This window comes from Lepidochelys kempii, chromosome 27 (assembly GCF_965140265.1).
Source record: "Lepidochelys kempii isolate rLepKem1 chromosome 27, rLepKem1.hap2, whole genome shotgun sequence".
NCBI lineage: Eukaryota > Metazoa > Chordata > Testudines > Cheloniidae > Lepidochelys > Lepidochelys kempii.
Genome location: NC_133282.1, coordinates 18,127,708 through 18,153,849, shown reverse-complemented (window position 1 = coordinate 18,153,849; position 26,142 = coordinate 18,127,708). Strand labels below are relative to the sequence as shown.

Sequence of the window (26,142 nt, the reverse complement as noted above, 5' to 3'; positions counted from 1 at the left end):
CACCAACTGCCCACGTGACGGTACCCCCGCCGGCTGCAGCTGGGCCGCCCTCCCCCCACCAGTGCAGCTGCAACCGGGGGGTACCGTCACGTGGGCAGTCGGTGTTCGCCCCACGATGGAACCCCCCTTTGGAGGGCATCGGCTGCGTCTGCACTGCGGGGTTATGCCAGCGCGTTACAGAGCGTCACCGGACCCCCTGGGCACCCAGCCTGCGGACGTGGGGGTCTCAGAGGGGGGCTCTCTGGGCACCGAGTGGGGCTCACGCCTGCTCCGTCTCGCCACCGGCCTGCCAAACCCCCGCCGCCCCCGAGGGTCCCGGCTCAGGGCTGGGCTCTTTGCCTGCTCTGGGCTCAGCCTTGAGCCTCCGTCCTTGGCCCAAAGCCGCTGAGCTGCCGTGGGGCTGGGAGCGGCCATGAAGGTTCCTGCTTTTCCCAGCCCCCCGCCCTCCTCTGGCCCATCTGCCGTAGAGAACATTCCTGGACAGGGCTCAGGGGCCAGGCAGCTGACAACCGTGCCCTGGCTCATGGGCTGCCTCCCCAGCCCCACCTGGGGGTCAGGGCCCAGGGCTGAGCTGGTGAGCACAGCCTGGAGCAGGGGCCTGGCTGTGGGGCTGGGCAGAGAACTGCCCCAGGGGGTCAGGTGCGATTACAAGGGTTCCTGCTGCGGTGAATCGGGCGGCAGGGTGGAGACCCAGAGCAATAGGGGGCTGCTCGGCCCAGTGGGAGCCCGAGAAACCAGCTCTGAGCCGGTCGGGGTCTCCAGACAGGCAGCAGAAGCTGGGAGCAGCCCCCCCGGGGGTTCAGAGCAGGGTCAGAGCTGCAGTGTTATAAAGAGCAAACCCCAAGCTGGTGCCACGGCTGCTGTTTCTGTCTGTGGGGCTGTGAGGCAGGGAGGGCCAGAGGCAGGGTGGGGTCAGCCATGTGTGGGTCTGGGGGAGCTCAGCTCCAATGGGTCACAGGGCAGCCAGGAGCCATGCTGGGCCCGGCATGGGGCAGGCCTGGGGCACAGGCTGTACGTGCCCCCCGCCCCCCAGGATTGCAGTGGCCCCAGCCCGAGGGGTTTTCCTGCTGCAGGGGGGACACTTGCTGCTTGCATGGTGACCGCGATGTCCTGAAGGGGCCCAGGAAGGAGGCAGCGGCTGGGTCAGGACACCAGGCCCAGGGAAGGAGCAGCTGGAAGTGCAGCCGTTAGCTGCTGTGACTCTGGGCCGGCCTGGACTCCCGGCCCCGCTCTCCGGCCAGGTCAGAGTAGCCGCAGGGCCAGGTCGTCCCCACCCCCCGCCCCAGTCATTTGCACAGTCATCTCCTGCCCTTGGTGCCCTGGGGCTGAGACCCTGTCCTCCCAGCCTCTCCCCAGTTCCCACAGGGCTGATGGGGTGGCTCTGGGTCATTGACCCACAGGGGATGTCTCTGCCCCCTGCCCAATCCTCTGCAGGGCACGGTCCATCAGGGCTCATTTCTCACCATGCCAGCCTCAAGCTAGGGCCCCTGTGTGCTGCACGGACAGCCGTGCCCCCCCATGCAGACACACCCCACCACTGCGACAGCCCCATCTTAGCCGGACACCTCCAGCCAAAGCCCCCTGCAGCCCCACCTGAGGGGGCCAGCTCAGGGCTAGTGGAAGCAGGTGTGTCCCTGCAGGTGCGTCCCGCCTTGGTCTTCCTGATGTTAGCTGGTGCCAGGCCAGGGGAGGGCCTGGCCCCACCAAGGACATTGCTTCCACCAGCGCTGGGTGGCTCCTGTGGGCCCATGTGGCCTGGGATGCTGTCGATAGCCGGGGCCCAGCTGGCCTGAGGGGTGGGATGGAGGTCACCCCCCCCCAGCCCTGCAAAGCAGCTGGGCCAGCTCCCTGGGGAGGGTGCCTGGCAGTGCGTGAAAACAGGACGTTTTGCCGCTGAGCTGTGGCCATGGGGCCGTTCTGCAAGCGGTGGGTGCAGAGGGGGCCTCATGTCCCCCTAGTGCCCCTCCTGGCTGAGGCAGGAAATGCGGGGAGCCCCCACCCTGCCATGGCCTGTCTGGATGCAGCGGGGACTCCTGGAGCAGGGGGGATAGAGGGTTTGCCCTGTGCCATGGGACTGAGCAGCCTGTCCCTGGGGGCACCCCAAGCGCGATCCAGCTTGCAGCGAGGTGCCCATGGCTGGGCACAGATGCCGGCCTGGGGGTTGCCATGCGGTGGTTCTTGTGCTGAGGTGTGGCTGTCCAAATCCAGCTGGGGGAGTCTGATGGACCCCAGACGTCCTCTCCCAGGCCACGGGGCCTGACCCACAGGCAGGGTGAGGACTGACAGGACCCCAGGGCTGAGCAGGGGCCTCCTTTGGGGCTGGAAATGGGGGGGTGGGCAGTGGTGCTGGCAATGGCTTGGAGAAGTAATAAGCCAAATCTGGGGTTTCCATCACCAGCGCCCCCATGACAACGCATATTCCAGTGTCCCCCCGCGGTCTCCGCCTGCCGGGCCTGGCGCTCCGGGGGCTTGGAGGTGCACTGTGCCACGGACATGTGCGGCCACGCCAGCGCCTCTGACTCGTCAGGGACGGACGCGGCTCGGCTGCCGGGCGCCCTTTGTTGGGGCAAGGTAATTAGCCTAATGGGGCCCCGTCCCCCCCTCCCCTCCCTGCCGCTGACCTTCCGGCAGCTTTGTGCCGGGCAGGCTGGCGGATTCCTTAGGAAGTTACCGGCTCATTAGCACCGGGCTACACGGCCTGTCTCCATCCAGCACGACCACCAGCCACTCGGCTCCGGCCGCCGCATAATGGGGAGCCACAAATGAGGGAACGGGCCTCTCCCGTCTCCAAGCAACGGGGAACAATGGGTGCGTGTCTCCCAGAGCCTGGCCTGTCCTGCAGCCCAGGCCCCACAGCTGCCAGGGGCTATTTTTGGCAGCACCAGTGTGTGGGGGCTGGGGAGAGCAGGGAATGAGCTGTGGGGCAGCCCGGCCCTATAAAACCCTGGACTGCCAGGGAGAGCAGCTCAGGGCATCGCTGCGCCTCACCGGGCCATGCCATAGCTGCGCTCAGGCCCTCGCAGACACCTCGGACCCATGGAGATGCCCAACGGCAAGGTACGGCGCCAGGGCCTGGCCCCCAGGGCTGGGCCGGGCAGAGAGCAGCCGTCGTGCAGGGAGGGCTCGCCCCAGGAAGGGCACGGTTGGGGAAGGGGCAGGCGTGCAGCGCAAGGGGGAGCACGGTGACCAGGGGGTGGCGCGATGGGGGCCTTGAACCCGGGAGGTTCACACTTCCCTGCCGCATTCGCTGGGGAAACCCTGCGAGCCGCAGCTCCAAGGGCTGGCATGTCTCCACGGCTCCCCGCCCCATGCGCCCCCCCTGGTGGGCAGCTCTGGGGAGGAGCCCAGCCCGTCCTGCCCTCGGGGGACGCAGGCCAGGGTGCAAATGGTATCTGCTGTGTCCGTTCCCAGTGTCTCTCCTGATCCCAGAGGGGTCCCAGAACCCCCCGGGATGCCTCCTCCCCTGCCACACGAGCCCTGGAGCCGGCCTGCTGGGCCACGTAGGACGTTGGGGAGGCAAAGACCTGCTTGGGCAAGCTGAGGTGAAACCACCTCCTAGGGCTACACGCTGGGCCTGGGTCTGCCCGCCTGGCGCCTGTGGCCCAAGCCACCCTGGCCTTTCAGCTGTGGCCTTGCATCCACTGTGTGAACTGCTCCCCACTCAGCCCCACGGTGCGATGCACGTGCGTTGCACGGGGACACTGTGACCTCGCTGAGCGCTGGGTGTTGCAGAACCGAGCCCCACTCAGCGTTAAAGGGAGCCCCGGCAGCTGTTCTATTTAACCCCTTCCCCACCCTGCCCAGAGCCTGCAGCGGCTGGAGCCTGACCCCGCCGGCCATGCACGAAATGGGGTGAGCTTCCCACCTGCACCAGTCTCTGCCTCACCCCGGAGGGCTCCCCAGGGGCAGCTTGGTCTCCATGACGCACCCTCTGCCAGCCAGGGGGCCAATTAGTGCTAATTGCAGCCGCCGCGGCTGCTTCTCCCACATGGAAAGGGGCGGGGGCTGCAGTGTTGCCATGGGTGAGGGGCAGGGGACAGTGCGTGTCTGGTCTCTTTGTCTTGGATTTTGGAGCAGGTTGCTAGGGCCTGTGCAAAGGGCATATGACAGGCAGGACTCCTGGGTTCAAGTCCTGGCTTTGGGAGGGCAGTGGGGGCTAGTGGTTAGGGGCAGGGGCTCAGGACTCCTGGGTTCAAGTCCTGGCTTTGGGAGGGCAGTGGGGGCTAGTGGTTAGGGGCAGGGGCTCAGGACTCCTGGGTTCAAGTCCTGGCTTTGGGAGGGCAGTGGGGGCTAGTGGTTAGGGGCAGGGGCTCAGGACTCCTGGGTTCAAGTCCTGGCTTTGGGAGGGCAGTGGGGGCTAGTGGTTAGGGGCAGGGGCTCAGGACTCCTGGGTTCAAGTCCTGGCTTTGGGAGGGCAGTGGGGGCTAGTGGTTAGGGGCAGGGGCTCAGGACTCCTGGGTTCAAGTCCTGGCTTTGGGAGGGCAGTGGGGGCTAGTGGTTAGGGGCAGGGGTTCAGGACTCCTGGGTTCAAGTCCTGCCATGGGAGGATCATGCAGCCCAGCTAGTGCAGCTGAGAAGCCTGGGGGATGGCTGTGGGAGAGTGGGGCACGCTGGGTCTTTTAGGGGAAGCGTTTGTTGAGGGTTCACAGTGGGGCAGGGGAGCAAGGTGGCGCCCACGGGAGTTTGCTGGGAGAGGGTGTGGATGGGCCTGCGAGGTGTGGGGGTGGGCTGGGACAGCTTGTTGGGGGCCCCCCACAGGCTGGGACAAGCTGGTCGCTGGGCACCAACCAACCTGTCTCTAGTGGGTCAGGGGCAGGGTTCCCGGAGCTGGGCAGCCCTGTACTGCAGGGCATCTTGCTGGGGCTCTCAGAGCCACGATGCCAGGCTAGATGGGCCCCTGGGCTGAGCTCACCTGGTGGCTCCTTTTGTGGGGGAACCAGCTTCTTTGCAGCTTTGGCTCTGAGATCTGCAGAGGGGGGCTGGGGTGTCTCTGGGTTTACCCCCATCAGTGCCAGCCTGTCCCTGCACTAATGCCTGCCTCTTGCACCTGCAGCTCCACAGGCCCTCCTGCCTCCTGCTCCTGGCACTGCTCTGCTCGCTGGCTGCGGCCCGGCAGAGTGTGCCCGTCTGCTGCCGCCAGAAGACCTGCCCATGCCGCGTCTACGACCTGCTGCACGGCCCGGGCAAGCACGCCGCCGGCATCCTCACCATGGGCAAGCGGAATAGCGGCTCGCGGGCCTTCCAGAGCCGCGTCTACGACCTGCTGCACGGCCCGGGCAAGCACGCCGCCGGCATCCTCACCATGGGCAAGCGGAAGAGCGGCTCGCGGGCCTTCCAGAGCCAGCTCTACGACCTGCTGCACGGCCCGGGCAAGCACGCCGCCGGCATCCTCACCATGGGCAAGCGGAAGAGCGGCTCGCGGGCCTTCCAGAGCCGCGTCTACGACCTGCTGCACGGCCCGGGCAAGCACGCCGCCGGCATCCTCACCATGGGCAAGCGGAAGAGCGGCTCGCGGGCCTTCCAGAGCCGCGTCTACGACCTGCTGCACGGCCCGGGCAAGCACGCCGCCGGCATCCTCACCATGGGCAAGCGGGCAGAGCTGGAGCCAGAGCAGCCAGCCCCGGCCTGCCGGGCCGCCTCCCCCGGCCCCGACACCCTGCTGCCTCCCGCCACGTGTGCCACCAAGTCTGACCCCACCAACACCAGGGAGTGCCTGGGCCAGCTGGGCAAGGACTCGGCCAAGGGCCAGTGCGGGGGGGCTGCAAGGAGCTTTTCCTGAAGTGGCCGGGGGAGCCGCAGCCCGGGGGGGGTGGGGGAGGAACCGCGGCGACTCTTTTAATGACTGCGGGCACCACGGGCCGTTTACAAATAAACCCAGCCTGATGCTCCCAGCTGTCTGCCTGGCATGTTGTCTCCCAGGAACACCGCGGCTAGGGGGGAGAGATGGGGTGCCCGGGGGTCCGGCCAGAGGCTCCAGCAGCCAGCTGCCTTTATGTGGGTGTGAGGGGCCTGGTGGCCCTGGGCTGGAGCAGAAGGGAGGAGGTGCTGGGACCACGCTGAGTGGGGTGAGGAACACGGCAGCTCCCCCAGCCGCCTTCCCTGCCCGGGGAGCCTGTGGCTAAGGGGAGGGTCTCTCGAGAAAGAGCGAAGGAGCCTAGGAGCAGGTTTGCCAACGACCTGTGCACCTGGGAACTGCCCCCTTGGCCCGCAGGCCGAACGCTGGGCAAGGCCAGGCCGGCCTGGGAGCGGGTGAGCTGGCTGCACGGGCCTGGCTGGGACGGCTTAGGCCTGAGCCCAGAGGAGCACCCGGGGGGCTGTTCTCCCGCTAGCCGGCAGCAGGGGGTGTGGCTGGGGGGGTGCTTCCCGGGCTGGTGGTCCGCGGCTCGCAGCATCCGATTTATGCAGCAGATGCTCAGATCTATTGCTTGGTGTCTGAACGGCTCCCCCCACCCCCAGCGCGGGGGCTGGGCAGCGCTGGCAGCCAGAGGGCAGTGTTGGAAAATACACACACACACACCCCGTCGCAGTGGTGCTGAGCCAGCCCCAGCCCTGCCCCATCCACCCCGCGCAGGGCAGGACTCAGGCTCCCTTGGGGCCATGACGTGAGTGGCCCCAGCACCCACGGGAGCATGGCAGAGCAAGAACTCAAACCTGGGTCTCCCGGGCTCCTGCCCTGCCCGCTGGGCCAGCCTTCCGCTAGGACATCCCACTGCAGCCAGACTCCCATTCCCACACCCAGCCCAGCGCCCTCCGCTCTGACCCCTTCCTGGGTCTCGGCACCGCTGGCCCCTGCCCTCACTGGGTTCAAGGTTTGATGGGAAACCCTACGCTCCTCCCCTGGCCCCCGCCCAGTCTTTGGGTCACAGGGCAAAATTCCTCAGCGGGGCTGGGGGGCTGCCTATGAGGGTCACCCCGTGCTGCAGAGGGCTACGCTCACGGAGCTGGGCAGGGGAGGAGACACGGGCATTGCAGGGGGGCAAGAGGAGTCTGCGCTGGGATCCTTTGGGAGCCCCTTTATTGCTCCCCCTGGAACTCCCTGTGGAGATGCCAGGCCAGGGCGGGAGGCCAGCGAGTTCTCCAAGGACCAGGCTGTACCCAGCCACCCGCTCCACCTAAGGCCGGCGCGGCTGGTCTCTGCTTGGCAGGCCAGGCTGAGCCGCCCTGAGCGTCCCCACAGGGCTGCACTGCTGGAACCGCTCTCTGAAGGTCAATGAAAGCAGCATGAGCCCTGGGCCTCCCCACGGCCTCCCTGCCCAGGCTGTGGGACCTGGTGCTGGCAGGGAGCCCTGGCACGGAGCAGAGATTTCAGCACCACCAGCCAACGCGCTGCAGTGTCAGCCCCGGGGGATGCACCGAGGGGCAGGGCGCTCAGCCCCTCTTGGGCCCCACTCTGCTCCGAACTGATGTGAGCTCAGCCAGGGCAGTGGGAAGGGAAACCTGCTTCAGGGTGGGGCAGCGACCCCAGAGCCTCTCCCCACGGTCCCTGGGTGCAGAGCCCTTCCCCCCCCCACACTGTCAGGGTCCCCCCTCCCACCTGCACAGTCCCTGGGTGCAGAACCCTTCCCCCTTCAGCACTATCCATGGGTGCAGGGTCCCCCCCAGCAGGTCCCTGGGCTCAGGGTTCCCTCTGCTCCCGGACTATCCCTGGGTGCAGGGTCCCCCCTCCCCCCACGTTTATAGGTGCAGGGTCCCCCCCCCCGGAAGGTCCCTGGGTGCAGAGCCCTTCCCCCCCCCCCATGGTCCCTGGGTGCAGAGCCCTTCCCCCCCCCCCGGCACTGTCAGGGTCCCCCCTCCCACCTGCACAGTCCCTGGGTGCAGAACCCTTCCCCCCTCAGCACTGTCCATGGGTGCGGGGTGTCCCGCCCACAGCAGGTCCCTAGGCTCAGGGTTCCCTCTCCCCCCATATCTATAGGTGCAGAGTCCCGCCCCCCCCGGAAGGTCCCTGGGTGCAGGGCCCCCCCCCTCCCGGCACATCCCTGGGCTCAGGTCCCCCCCCGCACGGCTGCCGCCTGCAGGGTCCCCCGGGGCGGGGCCGCGCCGAGAGCCCGGCCGGGATTAGCGCGGGGCGGAGCGGGGCGGCGCGGGGGCTCCGCTGCCCGAGCTGGAGCCCGCGGGCCGGGCCGGGGAGCGGGCGGGCGGCGGCGGCGGGGCCATGCCGGTGATGAAGGGCTTGCTGGCCCCGCAGAACACCTTCCTGGACACCATCGCCACGCGCTTCGATGGCACCCGTGAGTCTCGCCGGGCGCAGCCCCCCCTCTGCGCCCCAGGGCCGGGCAGGGCTGGGGGGGCCCCCTCTGCGCCCCGGGGCCGGGCAGGGCTGGGGGGGCCCCCTCTGCGCCCCAGGGCCGGGCAGGGCTGGGGGGGCCCCCTCTGCGCCCCGGGGCCGGGCAGGGCTGGGGGGGCCCCCTCTGCGCCCCAGGGCCGGGCAGGAGCTGGGGGGGGCGCCTGAGCCCCAGGGCTGGGCAGGACTGGGGGGCCCCCCTCTGCGCCCCGGGGCTGGGCAGGGCTGTGGTCCTACTGGACAATAGGGTTGGACTCTCTGGGCTGGGCTTAGAGGGGACCCCTCCTCTGGGGCCTGGTTCCCTCCGGAGCAAGCTGCCATCTCCCCCCCCCCACTCCCCCCGCAGCTTTTTCTCTCCCCCCCCCCAGGTTCTGGGTAGTAGCAAAACTGCATCTGGGGTGTGTGGGGGGGAGGTATCGATATCAGGGATCCGTGACCTCAGCCCCAGCCAGCTGCCCTGCGTGACCCCCTTCTGCAGCTGGGGGGTGGGGTCAGTAGCAGGGATCCCTGGCCACGCAGACCACAGAGCCCCCCACAACCCTCGGGCTGGGGATTGGTCTTCTATTGTTGAGCCAAGTGCAATAACCCGCCCCCGCCCCTGCCCCTGGGACCTGCGAAAGGGGGGCCCTGTGTGTGCCTACGCTGGGTCCCCGCAGACCCAGGGGGGTTGGGGAGGGGGTGACTTCATTAGTGTCCTGGGATCCAGGGAGCTGCCGGGCATGTCCCCTTCCTGCTGCTTCTGGGAGACTGCTCAAGGATCCCCAGCTCATGGGGGCTGCCCCCCCAGCCCAGCCAGGCCCCCTGCGTTACCCCCAGCCTATCTCAGCACCCCCTCTGGCCCCCACTATAAAGATGACTGGTCGTTTCCAAATAACGCTGCTCCCCGTTGCCACTGTGGGGGATGGGCTGTATCCAAGGGGCACCTGGGGTGTGAGAAGGCTTGGTGTGTCTGGTCACCCGCCGGCACCCCGGGGGAGCAGTGATGGTGACCAGGAACGCTCTCCCTGGGCAGGATGGGCCCGGAAGGCTCCGGGTTTGGCATAGGTATTTTTATGAAAAGTCACGGACGGGACGCAGGCAACAAACCAGAAATCGCGGGTTTATTTTTGCCCAAGCCCAAGCTCCGTCGCCAGGGGCTGAAACCCAAGCCCCACATCTGAATTACTGGCATTTTCGCGGGGTCACGGAGGGCTCTTAAAATCACAGACTCCATGACAGATTCGTTGCCTGAGGTCTAAGGTGGGGACACTGGTGTAACGGCCCCCGGCGAGGGCGGGGTCTGGGATCTCTCTCCAAGCACGCCGCTCACTCCTATTCACATTGTACACAATCTGTGCGCGGCCCAGAGGAGGAAAAAGTATCTTCACGTCTTCCTGCTGACCTGTCAGTTGGTGGAAAGTGTCAAAAAACCATCCGCCGACCTTGTCTGCTCCTGCCCCGAGAGAGCTTGGCCTGTTCGGAGCCTTCCGCGTGGATTAACCCCCCCACTGGAAGTCACCTGTTTAAGGTGCTCCCCCCCAGGGGGAAGGTGTAGTAAGCATGGCTTTTTGTAAATAAAATGCCATGGTGCAGACGGGGGGATTTTCCCCCTAAGAGGATCGCAATTGAAATGCTTTCAGAAAGCTCAATGAAAACTGATTTAGCATTTCCTGGGCCGCCCTGACAGCTTTTCCTAATGAAACCGCCCTAACCCCTTTTCCCGGTGCAGGGAGTGAGCCACCGGCCTGTCCCAGGAGAGAGCCTGGGTCACTGGGGAGACGAGGGAGGCTTAGAGCACTGAGCCCCCCTCCCAGCCCCCCACTCCAGAGCCATAGCGGGGTCCAGGATTATATAAGTATGGATTAAACTAAATATCATTTGTGGAAGGCCGGAGTGGAGCCCGGCCCGGATTTCAGGAGTACACTGGAACGTATTGTGTGAGCGCAAACAGGGTCTTTCGTTGTCTTGGTGGACGGGAGGGATTTTGTGCCTCTCCTCTGCGTTGCCAGGTTGTCCCAGACTCAGCACCAGGGACAGTTACCATTGGCCTCCAAGCGCACAGCTCTGGTCCGGGCCCACGTGGGGTGGGGAACGGAGCTTTGTCAAGGTGTCACGGAGTCCCCGGGCGATGCTCTGGAACTGCTCCCCATGAAGCCAGGCAGGACTTTGGGGAAGTCTCCTCTCTGTGAGCAGCCTGTCTGCAGGACACACAGCTTCCACCTTCCTTGGTCTGACCTCGGAGCATTCAGCATCCTCTGCCCCTCCGTGCGCTTCCCACAGCGAGTCCGCTCAGGCGGGGCTCCTGGGGAAGCCAGAGGGTCCGGCACCCCAACTTTGCAGTCAGACGGGACTCTCAGCCAGCCAGTAAAACAGAAGGTTTATTAGACGACAGGAACATGGTCTAAAACAGAGCTTGCAGGTGCAGAGAACGGGACCCCTCAGCTGGGTCCATTTTGGGGGCAGTGAGCCAGACAACCACGTCTGCACTTCACTTCATGTCCCAGCCAGCCCCAAACTGAAACTCCCTCCAGCCCCTCCTCCTCTGGGCTTTGTTCCTTTCCTGGGCCAGGTGGTCACCTGATTCCTTTGTTCTCCAACCCTTCAGCTCTCACCTTGCAGGGGGGGAAGGGCCCAGGCCATCAGTTGCCAGGAAACAGGGTGTCGGCCATTCTCTGTGTCCAGACCCCTGCACACACTTGCCCTCTAGGGCTCTGCAAGAATCATACACCGTTACCCCACCACCTAGATACTTAAGAACTGCATAGGGGAAGCTGAGGCACCCCCACAATATTCGGAGGAAACATTAAGAACAGGCCCACTTCGTCACAGAAGGGCAACCCGATCCCTGGTCTGCGAGCTGCTGGCACTGCGTGTGGCAATGGCAGACAGCCGCCCCCTGAGTACTGAGCACCACGCTAACCAGGCCCCAGCTCCAGCGGGAGAGCTGTGCCGGCGAGGACGGGCTGTGGCCATGGCGTGGGCCCTGGGAGCTGGCGGGCCGGGGGCCAAGAGCGAGCAGTCAGCTCTGTCCAGTGTGCAGAGACAATACAGATCAAGGCACATGCAATTACTGCCCTGCTGGGCGCCCGGGCTCCCCTGCAGCCACCAGTCCCAGCAGCCCAGATGTTTCAGACCATGTTTCAGCCAACCCCACTTGGCTCCCACAGGGCTTTGTTCCCCCACCACAGCCACACGCACCAGATGTTTGCATCATGACCTGAGCTCCCAGCAGTGCTGGGGGGAGGCTGCAACAGGGGTTAGGAGAAAGGAGCCAGGACTCCTGGGTTCTATTCCTGGCTCTGGAGGGGGCTGGAGTCAGGACTCTGGGGCTCTATTCTAGGGAGTGAAGTTGCCTGCAGGGTCCAGGAAAGGGTTAACCCGCTCTGGAGAAGAAGCAGATTTGCCTCCAAGGGCTGCCAGGGCTGGTGGGAAGCGCTGACAGGCTCTGCTCCTTGAGCCCTGGCAGAGGGTCTTGTTCCCCTTCAGCCGGCTGAGGGCAGGCCCAGCCCTGGCTCGTGTCCCAGCCAGACGGGTGGGACACCACCCGCTCACCAGTCACCCCGAAGGGGGGTGGCACTTGGTTTGCGAGCCAGCTGGGGGCACCTCGCTGGGCTCAGACATTAGAAGCCACCAGAGCCTCAGTCCTGGGGGGCCGTCGTGTTACCAGGGCCACCCCGCAGCATCTCCCCCGCCGTACGCGAACAGCTCCGTGCGCTGTCCCGGGCCGCGGCACCGGGGGAGCCACCGGGAGAAGGAGCCCCGTGCCGGTGCTGTGCATGGGTCAGTCGGCAGGAGGCAGCACTGCGAAGGGAGGGGCAGCGGGAATGGGGGCGCACGTGCGGCATGAGTGTGGGGCCATTGCCCCCAGAGCGACAGCGGAGCTGGTCCGTGCCTGGGGAGGAGCAGGGAGCCCAGGGCACGCACGGGAGAGGCTCCCTGGGATGCTGTGTTTGCGTTTCCAGGGCGATGCGATGCTGGCAAGGCTCTTTGAAAGACTCTCGGCTTCAGGCCTCAGTGTGTCCTCGATGGGCTTAATGAGGCCTGAAAGGGGGCTCGTCCCAGCAACACCTGGCGCTAAATGAACCCCAGCTCGCCCATGCAGCAGGCCCAGGCCTGCAGCATGATGCCACCCCCTGGTGCTGGGCACCACAGCCCGGGGGCAGCAGGGCACGGGGCAGGAGCCCCGGCTGTGTTGGTGGGGACCCTGCGTTGCCGAGAGCAGACTCTGTACTAATTCCCCACCCCGGCCAAGCCAGCAGCTACAGCTCCAGGAGCCAAGAACTTAGCCATGGGCATTGGGTTTTGATTCCCCAATGCCTCCGGCTCTGAGCCAAAGCAGCGAGCGAGGCCCCGGGGCCTCCCCTGGCGGGGGCAGGGGACTCCGGAGCTGGGGCTTTCTGGCCATGGCCTCAGCTGTCCTTGCTCCTGCCCTCGGGCCGCTGACCCACGCTGGTGGCATTGCTGCTTGTTGGCATGGAAACAAGGGCTGTCAAATGGGCCACGGCTGCTGCGGGGGGCACGTGGCTGGGTTCACAGCCCCTGGGCCGCAGGGCACGCAGTGCTTTCCGTGGGGGGAAAGGGGCCACTGCTCTGCCCCTGGCAGGTGGAAACCAGGCCGGCTGGCCCCGCTGGCTGCTCCTCGTTGGCCTGTGCACTCGAAGCCATCTGTCTGCGCTGGCAGGGAGCCCGCCAGCAAGGTGCCATTCCTGACCCTGCTGGGCAGCACTTCCCGCCAGTCACGAGCAGCCCGTCGCATGGGGCAGGCTGGCCGCAGCGAGGCCAGGGGATCGGTAGTGCTGGCTCATGCCTCCTTGAGCCCAGGAGCAAGGCTCTCCCGGCCTAGTGCTAGTTACACATTGCAAGGGCTCGTTCTCGGTGGTGCCAGGGGTAAACACTAATGATCCGACCTTGCCGCCCTGGAGCATCCTCTGGGACCATGCAGGGCCCCCTGCGTTTAGGATACTGGTGTCTCCTCAGGCTTCCCCTGCTGCAGATAGGGATAGGCACTCGGAGCTGGGCTCATCTCCCCGCAGCTTGGCCTGTGCCCATGGCAAGCCCCCGGCTGCCGTGCCTGCGGGGAGCCCTGGCACAGCCCCCGGCTGGGTTTGTTGTTGCTGTTAAGCTGCCTTAGCCCTGCCGGGGGGGTGGAGGCACCAGCTGGCGAGGGGGAGGTGCGGCTCGCTTGGCACCACATCTCTGAGAAGATGGAAGCCAGGGGCTCTATCTGGGCTCCCGCGCTCACCTTGCCACTGAATGGCGAGGGGCAGAGCGTAGCCAGCTCGCCCAGCTGGGAGGAGGGGCTGCAGCCCGGGTTGGCTACCGTCACGGCCTGGGGGGTGGGGACGGGGGGCAAAGCAAGGAGGGGCCCTCAGGAATAGCAGCTGGACGTGGCTGCACAGGGTGACTCTGGGGTCTTTCCGTGGGGTCTTTCCCGGGGTTAGTGATGTGGGGGGCTCCGGAGGCTGTAGGGGAGCGGGGCCAGTGCTGGTGAGGTCCTACACATCGCTGGCCCTTCCCTCGCCCCAACTGCCCCCTCTGCATCCGAGGCTCGTAGATCCCAAGGCTGGAAGGGACCGTTGTCCTCAGCTGGTCTGAGCTGCTCTCCGACCCACACTGCCCCACACTAATCCTAGAGCAGATCAACAGACAGCTTTGATTTTTAAATGATCAGTGCTGGAGACTCCACCACAACCCCTGGTGAATTGTTCCAAAGGTTAATTACTCTCTGTGACGAAGTGGGCCTGTTCTTAATGTTTCCTCTGAATACTGCAGGGGTGCCTCCGTTTCCCCTATGCAGTTCTTAAGTCTCTAGGTCGTGGGATAAGGAGGTGTAATTGTTGGAGAGCAAAGGGCCAGGGTACATAAATGGCCGACACTCTGTCTCCTGGCAACTGATGGCCTGGGCCCTTCCCCCTGCAAGGTGAGAGCTGAAGGGTTGGAGAACAAAGGAGTCAGGTGACCTCCTGGCCCGGGAAAGGGACAAAGCCCAGAGCAGGGTGGGGCTGGAGAGAGTTTCAGTTTGGGGCTGGCTGGGACATGGAGTGAAGGGCAGACGTGGTTGTCTGGCTCACTGCCCCCCAAAATGGACCCACCTGAGGGGTCCTGTTCTCTGTACCTACAAGCTCTGTGTTAGACCATGTTCCTGTCGTCTAATAAACCTTCTGTTTTACTGGCTGGCTGAGAGTCACGTCTGACTGCGGAGTTGGGGGGCAGGACCCTCTGGTTTCCCCAGGACCCCGCCTGGGTGAACTCGCTGTGGGAAGCGCACGGAGGGGCAGAGGATGCTGAATGCTCCGAGGTCAGACCCAGGAAGGTGGGAGCCGGGTGAGCTGTGTGTCCTGCAGACAGGCTGCTCACAGAAAGGAGACTTCCCCAGAGTCCTGCCTGGCTTCATGGGGAGCAGTTCCAGAGCATCGCCCAGGGACTCCAGGGACACTCTCACCGTTAAAAATTTACCCCTTATTTCCATTCTGAATGTGTCTAGTTTCCACTTCTAGCCACTGGATCCTTTATACCTTTCTCTGCTAGACTGAGGAGCCCATGATTAAATTTTTGTTCTCCATGAAGGTTCTTGCAGCCCGTGATCAGATCACCCCTTAACCTGCTCGTTGGTCAAAGAAATAGATCGAGCTCCTTGAGTCTCACTGTCAGGCAGGTTTTCTAACCCTTTAATCATTTTCATGGCTCTTCTCTGACCCCTCTCCAATTTATCAACCTCCTTCCTGAACTATGGGTACCAGAACTGGACACAGGATTCCAGCAGCGGTCGTGTTAGCTCTTTTGCCACAGCATCACACTGGGAACTCATGTTCAGCTGATTATCCAACCCCCCAACAAATCTTGAGTCTCTGCTTCTCAAGGTAGAGTCCCCATCCTGTAAGTGTGGCCTGCATTCTTTGTTCCTAGATGGATACGTTTACATTTGGCCATATTAAAACACATAGTGTTTGCTAGCACCCAGTTTACCAGGTGATCTATCACCCTGAATCAGTGACCTGTCCTCTTAGCTATTTACCACTCCCCAATTTTTGTCATCTGCAAACTTTTATCAGTGATGATTTTATGTTTTCTTCCAGGTCATTGATAAAAACGTTAAATAGTGTAGGGCCAAGAACAGATACCTGTGGGACCCCAGTGGAAGCAAGCTCCTCAGGCAACTCTTTTAAAACTCTTGGATTCAAGTTATCTGGACCTGCTGATTTAAAAATGTCTGACTTTATTAGCTGCTGTTTAACATCCTCCTGAGGTGCTAGTGGAATGGAAAGAGAGTTATCTTATGACACGACTACATCATAGGTTTTTCCCAAAATATAGAACAGAAATATTTATTTAACGCTCCTGCCTTTGCTGCATTATTACTGAGAATTCTATCATTTCCATTTAGTAATGGATCAGTGCTATTGTTAGGATTCTTGTTGTTCCTAATGTACTTACAAACTCCTTCTATTGCTGGCTCGGCAAGGATGGGGGCGTCTCTCGTTGTTAGAGCAGGAAGGGGAGAGCTGGAAGCTGAAATGCCTGGGTTCTATCCCTGGCTCTGGGAAGGGAGCGGGGTCTCGTGGTTAGAGCAGAAGGGCCCTGGGTTCCATTCCCAGCCCTGGGAGGGGAGTGGGGTTTGTCACGGAGTCCCCGGGCGATGCTCTGGAACTGCTCCCTACGAAGCCAGTCAGGACTCAGGTGAGGTCTCCTCTCTGGGAGCAGCCTGTCTGCAGGGCACACAGCTCACCCGGCTTCCACCTTTCTTGGTCTGACCTTGGAGCATTCAGCATCCTCTGCCCCTCTGTGCGCTTCCCACAGCGAGTCTGCCCAGGCGGGGTCCTGGGGAAGCCAGAGGGTCCTGCCCCCCAACTCCGCAGTCAGACGGGACTCCCAGCCAGCCAGTAAAACAGAAGGTTTATTAGATGACAGGAACATGGTCTAACACAGAGCTTGTAGGTGCAGAGAACAGGACCCCTCAGCCGGGTCCATTTTGGGGGGCAGTGAGCCAGACAACCCCGTCTGCCCTTCACTCCATGTCCCCAGCCAGCCCCAAACTGAAACTCTCTCCAGCCCCCCTTCCTCTGGGCTTTGTCCCTTTCCCAGGCCAGGAGGTCACCTGATTCCTTTGTTCTCCAACCCTTTAGCTCTTACCTTGCACGGGGGAAGGGCCCAGGCCATCAGTTGCCAGGAAACAGGGTGTCGGCCATTCTCTGTGTCCAGACCCCTGCACACACCTGCCCTCTAGGGCTCTGCAACAATCATACACCCTTACCCCACCACCTAGAGACTTAAGAACTGCCTAGGGGAAACTGAGGCACCCCCACCCTATTCAGAGGAAACATTAAGAACAGTCCCACTTCGTCACAGGGTCTAGTGGGTTTGAGCGAGGGGGCTGGGAGCCAGGACTCAGGCAATGTTCCCTCTAATGTTTCCCATGTATGTGCGGAATGAATTTTGTTATGTGCACCAATATGGAGGTGATGTGCAGCAGGGGTGTGGCAGAGGGTTAGGGTAGGTGAGGCCAGGGATGAGGGGTTTGGGGTGCAGGCTGCCCCGGGGCCATGGAGGGAAGAGAGGACTCCCCCCAGCCCTCTCTCCCCGCAGCAGCTCTGGGGCTAGGGCCAGGGGAGAGGTGCCTCTCCCTGCCACAGCCCTGAGCGCCTGCATGGCCCGTGATAGGCTGCTGCACAGCCGCGCAGCTTAGAGGGAGCCAGGATTCCTGGGGTCTATCCCTGGCTCTGGCAGGGGAGTGGGGAGTAGTGGGTTTGAGTGGGGGCAGGGCAGGGAGCCAGGACTCCTGGGTTCTATCCCTGGCTCTGGCAGGGGAGTGGGGAGTAGTGGGTTTGAGTGGGGGCAGGGCAGGGAGCCAGGACTCCTGGGTTCTATCCCTGGCTCTGGCAGGGGAGTGGGGAGTAGTGGGTTTGAGTGGGGGCAGGGCAGGGAGCCAGGACTCCTGGGTTCTATCCCTGGCTCTGGGTGGGGAGGCTCAGAATGGAAATGCTTCCCAGGACCCCTCCAGGGTGCTAACCTGGCCCTGGGGGTTGGGGTCTGTTGGCTTCTTTCCAGACAGCAACTTCATTCTGGCCAACGCTCAGGTTCACCGCGGCTTCCCCATCGTCTACTGCTCCGACGGCTTCTGCGACCTCACCGGCTTCGCCCGCACCGAGGTCATGCAGAAGAACTGCAGCTGTCGCTTCCTGTACGGGGCCGAGACCAGCGAGTCCGTCCTGCAGTGCGTCGAGAAGGTGCTGGATGGGAGGCAGGAGTACCAGGCTGAGGTCTGCTTCTACAAGAAGGGCGGTGAGTGGGGCGGCAGGCGCGTGACTCACTGCACTCACGGAGGCTGGCCCCGGCCCACGCACCACGTGGGTCCCCCGTGCAGGGGAGCCGGCTCCAACCCCTTAGCTTAACAGCACGGCTGATCCTGGCCAGGCAACTGCTCCCAGTGCCCCAGGCCTTCCACGTAACCCCATGGGTTCAGTGTGTGCCCTGTGGCCCCCTCTAGTGGCCGGCTGATGTGGGGATAACAGCCTACTGCTGCTACCAGGTCCTAGAGTTACTCCCGTAACTCACTTCTTAGAGCCTCCTGCTTTTGGGGCTGAAGGTGCAGAGTTGGGTCCCTGCTGGCTGGGGGGTTGTGTGCCAACCCGGTCTCGTAACGGGCGCGTTGATGATTAGCCCTGCAGGGCGGCAGTGCAGGGTACTGGCCTTGGGGCAGTGCGGGGCGGCCAAGGGCATTTCCTGGCTCAGCTCCTTCCCCTCCTCCCCGCAGGAGTCGCCTTCTGGTGCCTGCTGGACATCGTGCCCATCAAGAATGAGAAGGGGGAGGTGGTTCTCTTCCTCGTCTCCTTCAAGGACATCACCGAGAACCGGGGCAAGAGCCACCCGGGCGACAGGAGAGATGGTGCGCCCTGGCCGAGGGAGGGGGGGCAGGAAGCAAGTGGGGCTGGGGGAAGAAGCCAGGGGGTGGAGTCAGGGGAGTGGAGCAGGCTGGGGGGAGGGTGCCTGGGGTGGGGAGGGGCGTGGAGCAGGCTGGGGGGGAGGGGAAAAGCCAGTATGGTCCTGGTGGCATCTGCTTGGAGCCAGGCTGGGTCCCCGTGGCACTGGCTCCCAAAGGCCGGGCCGTTTCCCGGGGGACCCACCAGCCCGGATGCTCCCTGGACGGTCTTTGCTCGCTTGGGTGGTGCGCAGTGTGAATTAGAAGGGGAAGGGGACCTTCCTAGGACGGCCACTGTGTCCACACGAGGGGCATGCATGGGGGCAGCTGAGATGGGGCCCAGTCCCAGCACACGCGGCGTGTGCCCCAGCTCTGAGCTGGCCCCGGCTCACCCGGCCCGCGCCGCTCTCCGTCTGTTTCAGAGAAGCACCGGAGCAAGAAGGCGGGGAGCTCCCACCTGCGGGCGGCACGCAAGCAGGGCCGCACGGTGCTGCGCCAACTCACCCGCCAGGTCACCGGCAAGGAGCGGGGCGAGATGAAGATCACCAGCGTAAGAACCCACCCCCTGCTCCCGTGACCTCCCTCCGGCTCCGAACCACCCTGGCCTGTGCTCCCGGTGGGGCCTCATCCCCTGCCTATGTGCTGGGCTCCTAGGTCACCCGCGGGACTGCAGAGAGCTGGCTTCTGCTTCCCGCTGCCTTTCCTCAGGCCCCCTGCGGGTGTCCGGGGGCAAGGACGGCCCAGGAGCTGCAGGGACCCCCTACCCAAGGAGCCCCCCTGAGCCCTGCGGGCCAGCTGCTCACCAGGCGGAGGGAGGCGTTTACCCAGCGTTATTCTCCAGTGCTTTGTGCTTTAGCCCTTGGGACGGGAAGGTGAGAGCGGCACCAGAGAGCAGCCCTGCTCCCAGGGACTTAGCCTCATCCGGGGCCGGGATTAGCTGCCCGCAGAGGAGCTGTTCGCCAGGCAATGTGCAAGTGGACCCTTGACTGCCAAAGCCTCGAAAATTTGCACCTTTAACTCTTTTGGGCAACAGCCAGCAGCGCTGGTGGATTATTGTGAATAGCATTCGTGTGAAATGTAACCGGGCCGTCTGCACCCGGCACATCATAATGCCGCTGCCGGGGTCACCTTACACCAGCCGGCACTTCCTGCAATGCCCCGCACCGAGCTGCAGCTTGCGGCCGTGTTCCAGCCCTGCGTGGTGGCATCTGGGCCTGGGTCCCCCTGCAGCGTTCGGCAACGGGAGCGCTGAGTCGTGCAGGGAGTCCTGGGGGGCCTCTCCGCCATCACCCTTCCCGTTCCTCCTCCGCTCGCTGCTCTGAGTGAGCAGCCCCAGCTCGGACCCCCAGCCAGCCAGGGCCTCCTCTGCAGTCGGGCGCGTGCTGGCTTGTCTCGGGAGGGTGGCTTGGCTGCCCCGGCCTGGTTTGCTGTCGTAGGCTTGCTGGGGTAGGGCTGTGGGCCAGCACACTGGTTTTCTTTCCCCACTCTGCCCCTGGCCTGCCCCATTCCCCACCCGATCCAGCCCATGCCAGGACCCCCAGACCTGGCTGCCTCCGGAGAGGTATCAGGGCAGGGGCTGTCTCGAGCAGATGCTGCTCCAAGCAAATGGCCCTACGTGCCGTTGGGTGCGGGGGGAGGATGGAAACACCCTTGTCCCTACAACTGGCAAATCACCTCTGAGCCTGCTTAGGGCAAGCGGCTGATGGCGGGTGTCCACTCGCGGCCCGCGGGACCCTTGCCAAGCTGGGAGCCGCTCGGCAGCCTGGATTCGCTCTCCCTCTGGGGCCACGAGACTAAGGAGCTTTCGGGAAGCGCAGGTGCTGAGTGGTTAGTGGCTGCTGTGGTTGGGATTATCCCTGGCCTGATGGGGATGACAGAGAGATCACCCCCCACCCCCCAGCACTCCCTGCACTACCCCAATCTCCCCGGGTCAGGCCACGGCTGCAGCTGGCTGGCGCTCCTGAGCGGTGGGGAGAGGGGTGCTGGGGTCACCTACCGGGAGGGTGTATTGAGCTCAGAATGGGCGAGGAGGTTGGTGGATGTCGGGGTGTCTCGGTGTCCCTGCACGGGGACTCCCGTCCCGTTTGTCAGAGCAGCTCTTTAGGGCACGGGCCTGGTGCTATTTCTAGCAATCTCTACTGTTGGCCCCTCACCCTGGTACTGGGCCTTGTGCATTGTGCTGATAGCCACGGGGAGCTGTCCCTCCCCTCCTTGTGACTTGTGCCCCTCTGTGCCTGACCCCCACTGGACGCGAGTCTGCTCCCACCCCCTGCGGAGGGCACCCGGGCTGGCTCCACAGGTCCTCGGCCGGATCCCAGCTGGTGCCAGCCTCTGAGCCGTCTTCCTTCCCCAGAGCGTCTTTGGGAGCAAGCCGTCCGTTCCCGAGTACAAAGTGGCCTCGGTGCAGAAATCCCGCTTCATCTTGCTGCACTACAGCGTCTTCAAGGCCCTGTGGGACTGGCTCATCCTGCTGGCCACCTTCTACGTGGCCGTCACCGTCCCCTACAACGTCTGCTTCACCGGCACCGAGGACAGTCTGGCCGCCGCCCGCAGCACCATCGTCAGCGACATCGCCGTGGAGATGCTCTTCATCCTGGGTAGGGCCGATGCTGGGCCGGGCCGTGGGGGCTTGGCGCCCAAGCCTGGCTCAGGGGAGTTCACTCAGCGCGTGGCTGGGGGGCCACTGGACCCTTCTGGGCTGGGGAAGGGGAGCCTGCTTTCTCAGCAAGCCGCTGAGACGGGTCGGGGCCGGAGCTCAGCTCTCTGCCGGGGGCGCGTATCCGAGGGTGCTCAGAGCGCTGGTTGCAGCTCTCCTGGATCACCCCCCATCCGCGCTCTGGGCTGGGTCTGAGTGCCCAGGTTCCAGGCTGGCGTCTGCCCCGGGGAGCAGGGCCCTGCCGCGCAGGGTGCGGCCGGGGCCAAGGCCGGGTGGCTGTGATCAGGGTTCCTGCTGGCGGCAGTGCAGGGCCGTGACCGGGTTGGCCCTTCTCTGCAGACATCGTCCTGAACTTCCGCACCACCTACGTCAGCCAGTCGGGGCAGGTGGTCTACGACACCCGCTCCATCTGCATCCACTACGTGGCCACCTGGTTCTTTGTGGACCTGATCGCGGCCTTGCCCTTCGACCTCCTGTACGCATTCAACGTGACCGTGGTGAGTGCGAACCCGGGGGGGGGGTGGAGGGGGGGGGGTCTCCTCTGTCCCTTCTCCGGAGCGGCCATCGGGGCGAGGGGAGCGCAGGGATCTCAGTGACAGCGGGAAGCCACCCACCCAGCCCAATTGAACCCGAGAGCCGCAAACCGTCCGCAGGTGTGAAATCTCTGCCAGCTCAGCGCTGGCTCCCCCGGCTGAACCCTCTCCCTGCAAAGTAGCTGGACACACACGTGCAAACGGACACGGCAAGGCCTCCGTGCTCTGAGAGAGACACACGTACAAATGCATTCTCCTGCACACCCAGCTTCGTTTGCACTTGCAGAGACGTGTGTACAATTACAGACACACACGCTGCCGCATACATCGTGCTCAGATAATGCTGAGGGACCGGACAGCGGCTGGGGTGGGCAGTGGAGGGCCCGGGCCCCAGCCCCTCTGCAGAGGCCCTGGGCAGGAGTGATTCGGAACGCCGTATTCACCCCAGCATCAGCCATCAGGGACAGGGGGCGTCGGCCCGGGCCAGGAGCGGGGCCTGTGCCTTGCAGGGTGCTGTGGCTCCTGCTCCCTGGGCCCCACGTGCCGTGGGAGTGGATCCAAGTGCAGGGGCTGCCAGCCGCAGAGCGTGACCCAAAGCAGCCCACTGAAAGGGGAGCATCCAGGCAACAGGCTGCTGGAGCCCAAGGACGTGCCCCCCCGTGTGGTGTCGAGCCCCTTCCCAGCAGGAGACCTCGGGCTGCAGCGGGACTCAGCCAGTGGTGGGGAGGGCGGGAGCAAGGCCCCATGCTGGGCTGTGCCCCGGGCCGAATTTCCCCCGGTGGCTCTAGTTCTTTAAGCTGTTCCCCATCCGGCCCTGGGCAGAGGCTGGCCTGGCGCCCGCGGTCGGTGACGGCTGCCTCTGCTCTCCCCGCCCGCCAACCCAGACCTCGCTGGTGCACCTGCTGAAGACCGTGCGTCTCCTAAGGCTTCTGCGTCTGCTGCAGAAGTTGGACCGTTTCTCCCAGCACAGCGCCGTGGTGCTCGCCCTGCTCACGTCCGTGTTCGCCCTGCTCGCCCACTGGCTAGCCTGCATCTGGTACGTCATCGGCCGGAAGGAGATGGAAAGTAACGACCCTCTGACCTGGGGCATTGGTGAGTCAGGCGGGGTGCCCGGGGGGCCTGAGCCGGGCGGATCCTAGCGGGTGGGCACAGGACTCCTGGGTTCTGTTGCTAGCTCTGGGAGGGGCGTGGGATCTAGTGGTTACAGTGGGTGGGGCTGGGAGTCAGGGCGCCTAGGTTCTATTCTAGCTTCCCCATGGACTGCTTGTGTGATCTAGGCAAGTTACGCGCCCCGTGCCTCAGTTTCCCCACCTGTACTGAGGCTGGCCCTGTGCTGAGGGTCCAGGAATGGATTTGGCTGGCGGGCAGCTAACGACACTGCAGCTGCTCAGCAGGAGCCGTCAAAGGAAGCAGATGCTGGGTCGGGCTAGGGCCAGCGGGGCCCGGCACTAGACTGGTCTGTGTGGTCCAGGGTTGCACGCAAAGGCCCAGCACAAGACGGGGGCCTGGCTGCAGCCAGGGGGCAATCCCCAGCCCTCAGGCTGGCTCCGTGCGGCACTGGTGGTGCGGTGGCAGAGGGCCAGCCTGGCTGGGCAAGGGCAGCCTGCCCTCTCCGCAGGGGGAGCCCAGCCGCCTGCAGCAGCTGGGGTGAGCCAGGCCCCCCCGCTGCAGGCAGGGAGAGCTCTCCGAGCAGTGGGGGTGGCCAGGCAGTCGTGGGGCTCCGGGGCAGTGGTGCGAAGGGCCCCTGGATGCATTGGGGAGGCCAGGATGGGTGGGGGGAAAGGGAGGGCACTGGGGGAGTTGCTCTCCAAGCAGGGATCCAATCCCCTCTTGCCCTAGGAGCCGCTGGGTGTGAGCTCCCTGGTCTGGCAGGGTGACGCAGCTGCGGCAGCCAGGAAGGCGCAGCCGGGGGCTTACGGGAGCGCATCTCCTGGCCCTGGCAGACAGCACGCCAGGCTGCGCCGACCCCACCCATCGCTCATCCCTGCCTTGGTTCGGGGATCGAGCCCTGAGCGGCTGGGCCAGCGGCAAGGGCTGTTGTGCTTGGCACGCCCGAGGGCTCGGGCCCCGGTGATGCGGAGGGAGTGAGACGTGCCCCACTCCAGCCGAAGCCCGGGACCACAGAGCGGGCTGTGGCTGCAGAGCTGAAGGCTCTGGGGTGGGAATGACCCCTCCCGGTGCCAGGCTGGAGTCGAGATCCAGCGATGCCCAACATCTCTGCCCTCTGCAGGGGGCTGCTCTGGGCTCCACCGTGGGTGGGCTGCCGGGGGGCTAGACCGGCCCCCCATTCCGAGCGCCGGCCGACTTTAACTCTGCGCTGTGCTTGGCAGGCTGGCTCCACGAGCTGGGCAGGAGGCTGGAGGCGCCCTACGTCAACAGCTCCGTGGGGGGCCCATCCGTCCGCAGCACCTACATTGCTTCCCTCTACTTCACCCTCAGCAGCCTCACCAGCGTGGGCTTCGGCAATGTCTGCGCCAACACCGATGCGGAGAAGATCTTCTCCATCTGCACCATGCTGATCGGGGGTGAGACGGGCAGAGCCAGGCAAGGGGGCATGCGCCCTGTGCTGGGGAGGAGCAGGGTAGGGCCAGGCAAGGAGGCATGCGCCCTGTGCTGGGGAGGAGCAGGGTAGGGCCAGGCAAGAGGGCATGCGCCCTGTGCTGGGGAGGAGCAGGGTAGGGCCAGGCAAGAGGGCATGCGCCCTGTGCTTGGGAGGAGCAGGGTAGGGCCAGGCAAGAGGGCATGCGCCCTGTGCTGGGGAGGAGCAGGGTAGGGTCAGGCAAGGAGGCATGCGCCCTGTGCTGGGGAGGAGCAGGGTAGGGCCAGGCAAGGGGGCATGCGCCCTGTGCTGGGGAGGAGCAGGGTAGGGCCAGGCAAGAGGGCATGCGCCCTGTGCTGGGGAGGAGCAGGGTAGGGTCAGGCAAGGAGGCATGCGCCCTGTGCTGGGGAGGAGCAGGGTAGGGTCAGGCAAGGAGGCATGCGCCCTGTGCTGGGAGGTGAGCCAGGCAGGGACTGGCAAGGGGACACACCCCCTGTGCTGGGGGGAGCCGGTTAGGGCCAGGCAAGGAGACATGTGCCCTGTACTGGCGGGGAGCTGGGTAGACACGCCCTGCACGTCTGGTGCGGGGGGACTTAGGTGCACGCCCTGGGAGTGAGCGGGGGGTGGCAGGATCCCCAAGTGTCTGGCTGCTGAAGGGAAAGTTAACAGGGGAGGGTGTTAGAGGTGAACATGACCCCCCGCCCCCAAAAGCTGACCTTGAGCTGCCAGGGCTGGCGGGAAAGGCCCCTCGCGGGTAGGTTCCCCGCGCAGTGCAGGGCAGCTGGCAGAGAGGAGCCTCGGCCCTGGGCTGGTGCAGCCTGGGGGCCAGGCTCCCTGCCCCTGTCCGCCCGTGGCGCTGAGCCGGTGCTGGGCCCTCCCCGCAGCCCTGATGCACGCCGTGGTGTTCGGGAACGTCACGGCCATCATCCAGCGCATGTACTCCCGCCGCTCCCTCTACCACACCCGCATGAAGGACCTCAAGGACTTCATCCGCGTGCACCGCCTCCCGCAGCCGCTCAAGCAGAGGATGCTGGAGTACTTCCAGACCACCTGGTCGGTGAACAACGGCATCGATGCCAACGAGGTAGGCGGTGCCCCCGGGCCCACGCCAGGGGCTAGGTCCCTGCCACCGGGGCCGCCCGCTGAGCACAGAGCTTGGAGGGATGGAGCCAGAGGAGCTGGCTCTCCGGGTGCATGTGCTGGCTGCCGGAGCAGAGGATCAGAGCTCGGGGCCTTTTGCGTCTGGGGCCAAGGGGTCCAGGTCCCATCCCTGCTGCTGCCGAGTGCCCGATGCCGGGACGGTAACGCCGCTGGGAGCGGGCAGGGGACGCTACGTCCGTATCTCCCGTGGCCGGGGCAGCTCCTGCAGGAGGGCAGGCGCTCTGCTGTTCCCCTCCAGCACCCTGGGGAGCCGCCGGGCCAACCCTCCCCCCGCCAGCGCCCCTGACTCCCTCCCGCTGCCCCCGCAGCTGCTGCGCGACTTCCCCGATGAGCTGCGGGCCGACATCGCCATGCACCTCAACAAAGGCATCCTGCAGCTGCCGCTCTTCAAGGCGGCCAGCCGGGGCTGCCTGCGCGCCCTCTCCCTGCACATCAAGACCTCCTTCTGCGCCCCCGGCGAGTACCTGCTGCGCCAGGGTGACGCCCTGCAGGCCAACTACTTCGTCTGCTCCGGCTCCCTCGAGGTCCTGAAGGACAACATGGTGCTGGCCATCCTGGGTAAGGGGGTGCCCGGCATGTGCCAGCCCCACCCCTGCTCTCACGGGCAGCAGGGGCGAAGGGCTGACAGCCAAACAGGGGGGCCAGTGCGGCTTCTTTCCCCAGAGCCTGTGGCTGGCCTGTCAAGCCCTGTGCCTCTCTTTCCGTCCACCTGTCCGGCTGTTTCCTGGCTGCGCTGGGGGGATTCCTCCGGCAGCAAGTTTCTGAGGTGCTGGGGCCTCGCGGGGCAGTGAGAGGTGGTTGCTCCGAGGCGCCCGCCCCCCACCCTTCGCGGAGCGACCTGCTGAGAGCAGGGCCTGGCACCCTGATCACATGGCAGCGGTGGAGATGGGCATTCCCCTTGGATCCCAGATGGTGCCCGCTCCGGGAAGGGAGTTGGCAAAGCCCCACCCTTGGGTTCAGGGTCTCAGATACACCATGTGAGGGGCCAGGCAGGGCTCTGTGGCTGATCCAGATCACTGCTGGGCCAGTGGCAACCCCCAGCATAGCCACAGGCTTCTCTTGGGGCCAGTCCAGCTT

At 64.8% G+C, this 26,142-nt stretch overlaps 2 protein-coding genes across 8 annotated transcripts in view; both read left to right on the top strand.

The window, feature by feature from the left end:
* Nucleotides 1–407: 407 nt before the first annotated feature.
* HCRT (hypocretin neuropeptide precursor) lies at nt 408–5,889 on the top strand. 3 transcript variants are annotated; one of them, XM_073326125.1, is made up of 2 exons: nt 408–574; nt 5,054–5,889. In XM_073326125.1, the coding sequence occupies exons 1-2, from the start codon at nt 413–415 to the stop codon at nt 5,777–5,779; spliced, it is 888 nt and encodes a 295-aa protein (XP_073182226.1). In that variant the 5' UTR covers nt 408–412; the 3' UTR covers nt 5,780–5,889. The 3 variants fall into 3 exon arrangements, with proteins under 3 accessions (XP_073182226.1, XP_073182227.1, XP_073182228.1); XM_073326126.1 differs by lacking the exon at nt 408–574 and adding an exon at nt 2,487–2,571; XM_073326127.1 differs by lacking the exon at nt 408–574 and adding an exon at nt 2,970–3,057.
* Nucleotides 5,890–8,140: 2,251 nt separating this feature from the next.
* KCNH4 (potassium voltage-gated channel subfamily H member 4) overlaps nt 8,141–26,142 on the top strand; it is a 30,537-nt gene continuing 12,535 nt past the window's right edge. For 3 of the 5 annotated variants that reach the window (XM_073325838.1, XM_073325836.1, XM_073325841.1), the window contains exons 1-10: nt 8,141–8,228; nt 17,306–17,539; nt 18,012–18,143; nt 18,599–18,726; nt 20,530–20,773; nt 21,172–21,329; nt 22,250–22,457; nt 23,696–23,890; nt 24,789–24,988; nt 25,374–25,623. In XM_073325838.1, the coding sequence (XP_073181939.1) occupies nt 8,153–8,228; nt 17,306–17,539; nt 18,012–18,143; nt 18,599–18,726; nt 20,530–20,773; nt 21,172–21,329; nt 22,250–22,457; nt 23,696–23,890; nt 24,789–24,988; nt 25,374–25,623 (1,825 nt within the window). In that variant the 5' untranslated portion in view covers nt 8,141–8,152. The remainder of the gene's footprint in view (nt 8,229–17,305; nt 17,540–18,011; nt 18,144–18,598; nt 18,727–20,529; nt 20,774–21,171; nt 21,330–22,249; nt 22,458–23,695; nt 23,891–24,788; nt 24,989–25,373; nt 25,624–26,142) is intronic. The other 2 variants (XM_073325839.1, XM_073325840.1) reach the window with 2 other exon arrangements.

Excerpts from the sequence above, each read along its gene's own strand:
- HCRT (XM_073326125.1), top strand. The coding sequence starts at position 413 with ATGAAGGTTCCTGCTTTTCCCAGCCCCCCGCCCTCCTCTGGCCCATCT. Across the intron at positions 575-5,053 it reads CAGGGCCCAGGGCTGAGCTG|CTCCACAGGCCCTCCTGCCT; the intron begins GTGAGCACAGCC and ends TTGCACCTGCAG.